The sequence below is a fragment of the Tamandua tetradactyla genome, chromosome X, assembly GCF_023851605.1.
Source record: "Tamandua tetradactyla isolate mTamTet1 chromosome X, mTamTet1.pri, whole genome shotgun sequence".
Lineage (NCBI taxonomy): Eukaryota > Metazoa > Chordata > Mammalia > Pilosa > Myrmecophagidae > Tamandua > Tamandua tetradactyla.
This window is the reverse complement of record NC_135353.1, coordinates 148,698,040-148,708,454: the sequence shown is the minus strand read 5'-3', so window position 1 is coordinate 148,708,454 and position 10,415 is coordinate 148,698,040. Positions and strand designations below refer to the sequence as shown.

The following is a 10,415-nucleotide window of genomic DNA, read 5'->3' as shown; positions in this document are numbered from 1 at the left end:
TCCAAAGATGTGTTCATACTTTTCTCGTAATTGGCAGTATTCTATAGGGTGGAGATTTAAATCTCTCCTAAGACTGACTGTAGGCAGCTTATGAAAAAATGAAATATTGGCATCCGGATCATAGGGCACAGTCTTTGTATAATCAGACATCTGCCATGTCAGAAAAATTTGACATTGCTGTGTCCCCAACCCTAGTGCCTTAAGCTGTGCCACTTCCTGTTTTCCTTAAAAGTTGGATATCTATATGTGGAAAGTTATTTATCATAATAACCTGATAAGTTGTGATCCTCGGATATATCGACACCTAAATGAATCAGCTCTTGAAGATGTATTCAAAGATGTATGCTTTGCAAGGGTGTTTGGATAATTTTTTTTCTTTCTTCATTTTCTGCTTTATTGGCCTGAAGTCTGATGCCAGAATCTCAGTGAACTGATTCTACACTGTATTAGTGTGTTATTTCATAAAATGAAATGAATCTTGTGTGATCGAAGTCATTACGTTTATTAAGGAGAGATGACATCTCACATATGTTTCTCTGTGATTTGTCCAGATCTGTGCCACATGGTGGGAAGGGATACAATACATGGTCCTTGGAGGATTACAGTCCAGTTGGGGAGAAAGAGTAGATGCCTGTAGCAGCTAGATATAATACCTAGAGTTTAGACCTTAAGTATGCACTGTTACATTGTTTCTTATCGTTTTGTGGGTTTTGGATACAGTATTTGAACCAGAGAATCACTGAAGTATTTGTAGATGCTTTGCTGTGGAACTTTGACTTAAATAAGTTCGGATGAGGGGAGAAAACATTATAGAGTAGAACTAAGAAATAAAAAACACAGGGATAAACATATGCGCTAGTGGAGGGAACAAGTGAGGAAGTAATGGCAGAAGGGATAGAAGACAGAGAGGATTTGAGAGCTTGATGTCATAAAGAGTTTAAACTCAAGTTCAGTGGGAAGGAGGGAATGGGTGAGGTGAGGAGAGAGGAAATTGGATTCAAGTGTGGCAATTCCTTGTTCAGGATTTTAAGGACACTGATTTGTGTTGAGGCGCAATTACAAGCTTTTTATTTTCTTCATGATTAACTCGTAAGCTCATCTCCTTTATAGTATCTTTGTAGAGAAAGCTCTGGATTTTTCTCTTTTTTCTGAGTAATGTTTATGTTCAAGTGTACATTGACTTAGCATCCAGTGATTTAATCTATGCTAATTTAATCTCCCAAACAGATCGAAAGATTATATCATCTATATTAAATGTCATAGACTATTGCTGAAATTTTATTTAAAAATGGATTTAGAGGGCGGGCCACGGTGGCTCAGTGGCAGAGTTCTCGCCTGCCATGCTGGAGACCCGGGTTCGATTTCTGGTGCCTGCCCATGCAAAAAAAAAAAAAAAAAAAAAAAAAAAAAAAAACGGATTTAGAAGTCGTCTAGTCCAGTACCCTCTGTTAGTGACCACTAACCTCCACCCAGAATGCTGTCCCTCCTACAGCTTCTGACTTCTTACGTTTCTAAAGGTTCCCACCTTTGCCTCTCTTCAGAGGAGTGGCTTTGGGCTACTAGAGCACTTGGCCCTGGTGCAGAGACCTGGAAGTGTCTGGGAGTTTACAGTGTCACTGTTCCCACCTCAGACTTGCCCCTGCACCAAGGAACCCTAGTCAGTGGCTGACAGGTGTGAGGATGAAAGCCCACCTTCCTTGAATCAAGTAGGCACAGTGTTCAGGCTGCATTATGATCCAGAGCTCAGCTAAGATCACACTGTCACTGGACTTTTTTCTCCTCTGTCTTTCTTCCTCCACTCTCTCACAGGTCTTTACTGGGAGTGCTTTTTAAATAAATCACTTGCACACACGTCCTCATCTTAGGCTTCATTGGAACCCCCCACCTAAGACATCTTTATTTTACTATAGGGAAACGAAGTCTACTTTGGTTAACTAATTTTCCCCAAAGTCATGCAGAGCCTGATTTTCGATCCAAATCTTATTCCATGCTCTTTTGACTTCTTCTTAGTTCTTGGTATACAAAAGATATATATTAGTTGCTGATTGAACTGATGAATAAATGGTGAATGCACTTATTGTGTACAAGCCATTTTACTGGATACTAAAGGAGGTATGAATTTGAGATGTAATTCTTACCCTACAGAAGTTTAAAAATAACAGAATGGATAAGACTAATATTTATTAAGTGGAATAAGAAGGGCAGATGAGTTGCTATTGGAATTCAGAAGAAGAGATGGAAGGATTAGAACAGGCAGAGAGAGAGGACAAGAGCTTCCAACAAGGTGTGCATCTGGACTAGGACTGAGAAGGGTGAGGTTTTAACAAAAATTTATTTCCTATTCATAGGATGAATACCTGGTTATTATAGAAAATTTGTAAAATGGAAGAAAATACAAAGAAATAAATCGATTCACCATGAAATAGCCTCTGCTATCAGTTTGGTGTTTATCTTTTATTTCAAAGTGGTTGACATTTTAAAAATTGGTAAAGCTTACTCAGTTTCATGTCCTAATGTTTTCATCCATCACTGAGAATATTTTCACATTCTCATGAGACTGCCTTCCAAACCACTGTTTAATGACTACCCAGCATTTCACTGCATATAGATATAGTGAATATATTTAATGATACCCCATTATTACATATTTAGATTTCCATAAATTTCTGTTAATGGAGTAACACTGAACTGAATATTTTTGTACATAAATATTTGCTTCTATTTCTGAGATTATTTGCTGAAATAGAATTATTTGCTTAAACGGCAGAAACTTTTTAGAACATTCCTGAGAAGTATTGCCAAATTGTTTTCCAGAAAAGATTTACTATGCCAGAACATCCTTTCTCAATGACATATGGCTTGTTTCTTCTCCAGAAGTTTTAATCATTTATCTATTTACTCATTAATTCCTGCCATATTTACTGAGCACTGACCATGTGACAGCCACACACTAGGCATCCCTTCATTATTATGTAGAATTCCTTATTGTTTTTTCCTTCTTCACTCTACTTTATTAGTCAGGGTTCTCTGGGGGAAACAGAACCCACAGGGTGTGGATAGATAGACAGAGAGAGAGAGATAGAGATATAAGACAGAAAAAGCACCCAGAAAACTTAGAGAGAAAAAAACCCCAAAGGAACTGAGAGAGGTAGCTACTGAAGCCAGAAGCTGAAAGCAATGAAACATGGGAGAGATTTTTTATATGAATTGTCTCGTGTGACTGTGGGGATTGGCAAGTCCAAATTCCGTAGGATGAGCTGCAAAGCTGGGAATTCCAGTGAAGGTTTTTGATGAATTCCCCAGGAGAAGCTGGCGGACTGAAGTAGAGATAGAAATTCTCTCTTCTGATTGCTGAAATCATCACTTCTTCTTTTAAGATCTTCAACTGATTGGATGAATCTTCTCCCATTGTTGAAGGCAATCTCGGTTGATTGTAGATGTAATCAGCCATAGATGCAGTCAACTTACTGATGATTTAAATCCATGACATTCTCATAGTAACAATCAGGCCAATGTTTGCTTGACCAAAGAAGTGGACACCATAATCTAGCTAAGTTGACACATGAACTTACAACTATCACATCTACCTTTTCTTTCTTAATCTTCTCACGATATTCATGTTTTGATTCTTTTCTGGCTTATGAGGACCATGAACACAATGATTTCCAACTTGTATTGTTTTCTCAGCTCTAGCCAGGATTTTTTTCATTCTCTATTGTTCCTTAATAGCGTCTGTTTCTTGTTCAAGGTTGCAATGTCTTCTCTTATCTCTTTGAGGATATTAATGATAATTTTTGAGATGCTTGACATTTTCTTCCTTTATAGTTTCTGATTCTTTCCAAGTGGCTTTTTTTCCTGTTTATTTTGATTTCTGTCTTTTATATTAAAGCCTTCCTTTATTGCCTGGTTTTCCTTATCTAGTTATATTTAATAATAGGGCATTAATAATAAGAATTATTATTAATAATAATTCTTAATAATATAAGAAGAAGAATAGGGCATTAATAATAATAATAAAACTCATATAGAATGAGTTTACTATATGCTAGGCCCTGTTCTAAGCACTTTACATTTAATTCTTGTAATAATCCCATAAAAAAATTCTATTATTGTTCCCATCTTATGAGATGAGATGTGATAGGTAACTTGCCAAAGGCCTTGTGTCCAATAACGAGTAGAGCTAGGATATCAACCCAGAGAGGGTTCGGATCCATGCACATAACAGCCGTGCCGTAGCATCTGATCACAAGCTTTGTGCAAGGTAGTTATGGTTAGGTTGGTACTTGATGTCTTTTACCTTGGTTTGATTATACTCCCCTGTGCAGATTCTACTACCAGCCATGGCTTGGGATCTGAGGGGCAAAGAAGACTGAGGGTATCAACATTCAGCACACAAACTTTCCCTTAATCCAACCCCCCCACCACACTTGCACAACAGCACCCTGCTTTCAGTTGGCCTGCTGCCACCCAGTCCAGAGGCCTCCCAATAAACCATTGCTGAGAAGCAAGTCTCCCATCTTTTGAAAATGTCCCATCTTTTGAGAAACAGTAGGGGAAGATGTCTGGGAGAATGTTTAATTGCTTCTTTAGCGTCATTGAGATATAATGCACAGAAGTGTACAATTCTGTGGTTTTTAGTGTATCACACAGTTGTTCAACCGTCATAACAATTTTAGAACATTTTTGTACCCCCAAAGATATCACTTTCAATAATCTCTCCACTGTCACCCTATCTCTAGGCAACCACTAATCTATTTTTTTCTCTATAGATTTGCCTGTTCTGAACATTTCCTATAAAAGGAATCATGCAATATGTGGCTCTTTGTGATAGTTTTCATACACTTAAGATGTTTTCAAGGTTCATCCATGTTGTAGCATGTATTGTACGTCATTCCTTTTTATGGTAATATTCTGCTGTAGGAATATACCACATTTTGTTTATCCATTCATCTGCTGATGGACATTTGGGTTGTTTCCACCTTTTGGATATTATGAATAAGGCTCCTATGAGCATTCATGTATAAGTTTTTGTGTGAGTGTATGTTTTCAATTCTCTTGCGTATATACCTAGGAGTGGACTTTCTAGGTCATATGGTAATTCTATATGTAACCCTTGGATACATTCCCAACTGTTTCCTAAAGTTGCTGCACCATTTTACATTCCCACCAGCAGTGAGTGTTCCAATTTCTAGCCATTTCATAAAGAGACTTTCAAGCATTGTTTAAGCCCCATCTTTCCTGTCACTGCCTGAGTTGTCTAGAGATCTGTGATGCATTTCTCAGTCTTCTCAGTAGACTTGGCACGCAGCTTTCCTCTATCTGCAATATCAGTTTCCCATTCATCTATTAGCTTTCTGTCCTCCATAATTTGTGCTGTTGTTTCCTCAGCACCCTGTTTTTCCTTGTAGATGTGCACTTTTGATCTCATTTTAGTGAGGTTTCAGGATGGATTAGAGATAAATTCATGTGTTCAACCCTCTAATTTAAAACTGGAAATTTCTTTACTTCCTGTTATTTTAAATTTACATTAGATTCAACACATCATATTATAAATGTGTAGAATTTACTCCCATGTTTTGAAGTGTGTTCAGTCTCTATCAATCTTTTTTTTCCTATTTATGTTTCCCTACCTATTTCTCTTTCTCTTTTTAATCTCTGTATATACCTACACATCTATTCATTGCATCTCAACAAGTATTGAGAGAAGTTCAACATATTGTTCACCTAACATTAACAATGTTTTTTTTCTGATTGATGGGATTTGGGATAATTTCTTTATAAAATTGTTTTGTTTATTGCTTAATTTAAAAAAAAACAATAAGCATGGGTAAAATTTCACAAAAATGATAAAGTCATTATGTAAAAATAAAACAGGTTCTTTGGCATATAACTGTTGTCTCTTGCATGGAGCTGCATTCACTGTATGCAGTCCTCTCTACATGTAGTTGCCCTCCATTGCACCCTGTCACACTTCAGGACTCTGAGTACACACATGCCCCACATGCGATTCCAGGGAACACGCGGCCTCCAGTCAACACTCTCAAACCCTCTGTAAGAGCTCAAGAAGTACCCTTCAAGACCTATCCATCATGCAAATAAACTAGAGAGGTCAGGAGTTCTCAAGAAACAGACTGTACACCCGTGTGAGTTCAGACTCACAAAACACAGGCAACAGAAGGCTTAAGGAAGATTTTATAGAAGTGTGGGTATTGACTGAGATGGATTGGTAATGCCAGGAGGTCTGGCAGATGTGTGATCCCACTTCTGATTGCCCTCCAGATGTGCTCTAGCTGTTTCTACCCCTGCCAACCTAGCATGTTTGAGCTCCTTTACCCAGTACAGATTCTGAACCATCCTCAGCTGTCAACAATGATCACTGACCAAGATCGGGACCTGCTCAGGTACATGATCGACTTGGAGGTGAGAGATGGAAGGCTCAGCCTACAGAAATGAGTGAGGGAGGGCAGGTGGAAACGATTCAGCATGTAATCAGGCAAAGGCGTGTCCCTAGAATGATTTCTCCCTCCTCTGCTTTTCCCTGTCAGGTGGAAGTGTGCATCCCTCCCAAGAACTGCTGTACGATCACGTTTTCCTTTGGGAGAAACCCCTACTTCCGAAACCCGGTGATCACAAAGGCATATGACATTACCATCACTGGTAAGAAGTTGCTGTTCAGACGGTACAAGGGATGGGTGAACAATATAGTATCCCTCATTCTTTCTCGTTCTGCAGGATATCTGTTATCTCAGACCACTCCAATCCAATGGTTCGGGGATTGTGAATGCCAGGCCTGCAGGTGCAGTCGCCAGAACACCAGTATGAACTTCTTCAACTGGATTTCTGACCACAGTCCTTCAGGGTCTAGCACAATTGCTGAGGTAAATCCCCCAGGGGCAGTTTCATAAATGGCTTGGTGTGCTTCCCAGATGCTAGGGAAGTAGAGTGCCAACCCCATTCACACCTTTCCCTCTACCAGATCATCTGTGAAGACCTCTGGCTGAATGCCCTGCAGTACTACCTGAGAATGGGAGGGCCCAGCAGATGGTATGGAGAGGCAGACAGGTGAGGATCTCAGTTGGCCAGAGAATAAATGCGTGCTGCCATCTGTCTGGGTTATTCCTCTTGGAAAGGAAGAGAGAGGATGGCAGTGAATAGCGCCAGGTCATTAGGTCGTCACCTGAGATAGGAGTTCTGGGATAGTGTAGTGTAAACCAGCCTGTGGTTGGGGAAACCTCATCGATGAAACAAGAGCATGACTAGCCATGGGCACTGATGCACACGGGAGTCATTATCTCCACTTCTCTGAGGCATCATTGCATGGGTACACAGGAGCCCTACTTCCGCTCCTATATTTATGTTTGGCTCTCCCTGAGACTTCCTTGCTGCCCACCCCACCCCCCACCTCACCCAGAACATCTGCACGTCTTTATGGAACTGCTAATCCAAAGACCCATGAGTGTTTTGATTATCAGAGTTTTCTCTGAATACGAGTTCCCATGTCCTGTCCTCCCACAGCCAAACCAGAATACAGACAATTGAGTGCATTGAGTGCATAGGAGAATTTTGAGCTCTGAGGTACAATTTAAAGTTTTAACAATGGGAAAATATGGAGAGTTCATTAGGACTAAGATGCTTAAACATAAGCTTTTAATTTATCATTTTCTGAAAGGGCAGTTTTGTTATCTTTGATGTAGATTTGTGTTGGTGTGCATGTGTTTTCCAGGGAACCCTCTCCATTTGATCTGGGGGCGATAGAGCATCAAACATAGCGAAAATATGGCAGAAGAGCACTTGAGATTTAGAAGATGAGTAACCCACCCCGTGGTTTTGCAGAACTTAAAACTGAAGGATGGAGCAGGTGGTGGAAATAGAAAGAATGAGATTCTTTAAACATTGAATGATAATCCTGGACAAAATAAATACTCTCAAGTGATTACCCGTTTGTGTCTGCAGTGCGTAGTTGTGCTTTGCGGGAGGTGGACCCAATGAAGGAAACGACGCACTATGGGCTTTTAATTTGCTGCCTGGGAATTAGTAACCTATGGAATATAAGCTTAGGAAGGTGAAGAGATGGGAAGTACTTGGGACTCCAGTTTGGTAAAATGGTTTTTCCTGCCTGTTCAGGTATGAGGCAGTAGGAGTTTGGAAAAGAGAGGCCAATTAACTGTGCGCTTTTCAGTTTTACATGGGACGTGAGGGAAGGCAAGCAGAAGGGCTTAAGGAGGAGGGGGTTCACAGTCGAGTAAAACCTAGATTTTGTGCTGTGTTGCTTGCGTGGAGCTTAAACCAGTGTCTGTTCCCTGGAATATTCTCAGGCAAGTTAATACCAGGAAATGCAGGAAATCTTAAAACTCTATTTATTTGTGAACAATATGTTTGCCAGATCCATATTAGTGCAGAATTTTTGGCAGGGTAGCAGTCACCCTGTCAGTACCAGCACGACAAGTAACAGATTGACTAATGCAGGTTAAGGCACAGGCAGGGAAGGAAAACTGTGATGAGGAGTTGGTAAAGGAACTACTGAGTTTCTGGCGGTGGTAAAGAGGCAGAAAGAGGAACAGTGGAGAAGAAGCATGTTTCCTTGTAAACGTATGACCTCATATGAGTTCCTTTGTTTTTCTCAGACTTCATTTTGGGGCAAAAACAGACTTGGACTGAGAAAAAGTGGGACGGTAAACTGGGAAAATTTGCAAATGCAAGGCCATCCACGCTTGTGTGCTGTTCCCTCAGTGACCCCGCCTTTAGACCTTTCTTACTTGTTCTCTTTTCCCGACAGATTAACTTTGGTCCGAGCATCCCTTTGGGTGCTCCACCCCAAAAAGTATACAGTAACCTCAAACTCAATAGGAGAGCAATTCTTGACCACACAACTCAAATTAGGATGTCTCCTATTTCCTGGCTGGTTCTCCACAAACATTTCAAAAACCAGGTCCTGCCTATTGGATGGGACTCCCGTTTTCTGGAATTTTTGCATTCTCTTCATGACGCTCCACATTGGATCGGCAGTAGTAGACTCAATTACACATTTAAAGCCTGTACATGTTTGAAATCTCACCTTGGAAGTGGTTACATTCAGGGTATCCATCATGATTATGTAATTGCTCCCCAGTAACGGCTCTAAGACGGACGCAGGCTAAAGGTTAGACCCTGCTGTCGTTGGAAAAGGGAGGCCGATTGTTTCCACGGGACTTCCTCCCGATTTCCACTTTAAAGAGGCCGTATGTGCATCTCTATCGCTCCCTTCTCGCATTGGACTTGCTGTCTGCACAGAGGCCACTTTGCGATGTCGTGGGTGAAGTGTGTTCTACAGCAAACCAGTCGCAGTGGTGAGGTTTGATAGTAGCGTTCATGAAATCTTCCCCACCCCTTCAGACGAGCATAACTCCTTTCTGTACGTGTTGGAAACTTTAGGTAGCGGCATAGTCTCTACTTCAGGAGCCGGCCAAAGCTTGGTGGTGCTTTCCGGATGTGACCTCCCGAGCGGGACTGAGGCTGCTGAGAGATCTGGGGCAGGATACTGAGGTCGGAAGAGCCCATAAAGTCTATTTTGCCTGATGTTACAGCAGCCACCCAAGCTTTTTTTTTGCTTACTGTTTGCATAGTGACTTTTTCCATCCCTTCACTTACAACCTATTTGTATCCGTGGGTCTAAAGTGGAGCTCTTGTAAACAGCATCTAGACAGATCATACATTTTAGCCATTCTGCCAATCTGTGCCATTTTATTTGCAATGTAATCTCGTAACATTCAGTTTTAGTTCTGTTGAAGCTACACTTAATGTTGACCATTTTCAGTTGGCTTTTAATTCTCAGCTGTATTGGTTTCCTCTATTTGTAATACTTTATTAACTTTGACTGACAGTCTTCACTTCAGTGCTCTCCTCTAAGCTTCTTTCTCTTATTGGTTTTGGTTTTTAAGGCTGTTTCTCTGTCTCTCTGTCCCTCTGTCTCTGTCTGTCTGTCTGTCTGTCTCTCTCTCTCTGTCTCTCTCTCTCCCTGTCTCTCTCTCTCTGTCTCTCTCTCCCTCTCTCTCTCTCTCCCTCTCTCTCTCTCTCTCCCTCTCTCTCTTTCCCTCCCTCTGTCTCTCTCTCTCTCTCTCTCTCTCTCTCTCTCTCTCTCTCCCTCCCTCCCTCCCTCCCTCCCTCCCTCCCTCCCTCCCTCCCTCCATCTCTCTCTCTCTCTCTCTCTCTCTCTGCATCTGGAGAACTCCCTTTAGTACTTCTGATAGGACAGGACTCTTAATAGGAGGTGCTCTCAGCATCAGTTTTCTGTGAGTATTTTAAAGTCTCCATAATTTTGAAGGACAGTTTTACTGGATGTAAGAAGTTTTTGTTGGCAGTTTTTCTCTTTCAGAATTTTCAGTAGATGATACCATCCCCTCTTACCTCCAAGACTCTGTTGAGCTTCACGTGGCTTC

The 10,415-nt window shown here is 41.0% G+C and overlaps 1 protein-coding gene across 1 annotated transcript; it reads left to right on the top strand.

The window, feature by feature from the left end:
* The first annotated feature begins 6,195 nt into the window (after positions 1 to 6,195).
* Positions 6,196 to 8,169, top strand: LOC143671592 (testis-specific Y-encoded protein 3-like). Its single transcript, XM_077146837.1, has 5 exons — positions 6,196 to 6,420; positions 6,546 to 6,657; positions 6,733 to 6,878; positions 6,977 to 7,062; positions 7,724 to 8,169. The coding sequence occupies exons 1-5, from the start codon at positions 6,280 to 6,282 to the stop codon at positions 7,767 to 7,769; spliced, it is 531 nt and encodes a 176-aa protein (XP_077002952.1). The 5' UTR covers positions 6,196 to 6,279; the 3' UTR covers positions 7,770 to 8,169.
* The last annotated feature ends 2,246 nt before the right edge of the window (positions 8,170 to 10,415 follow it).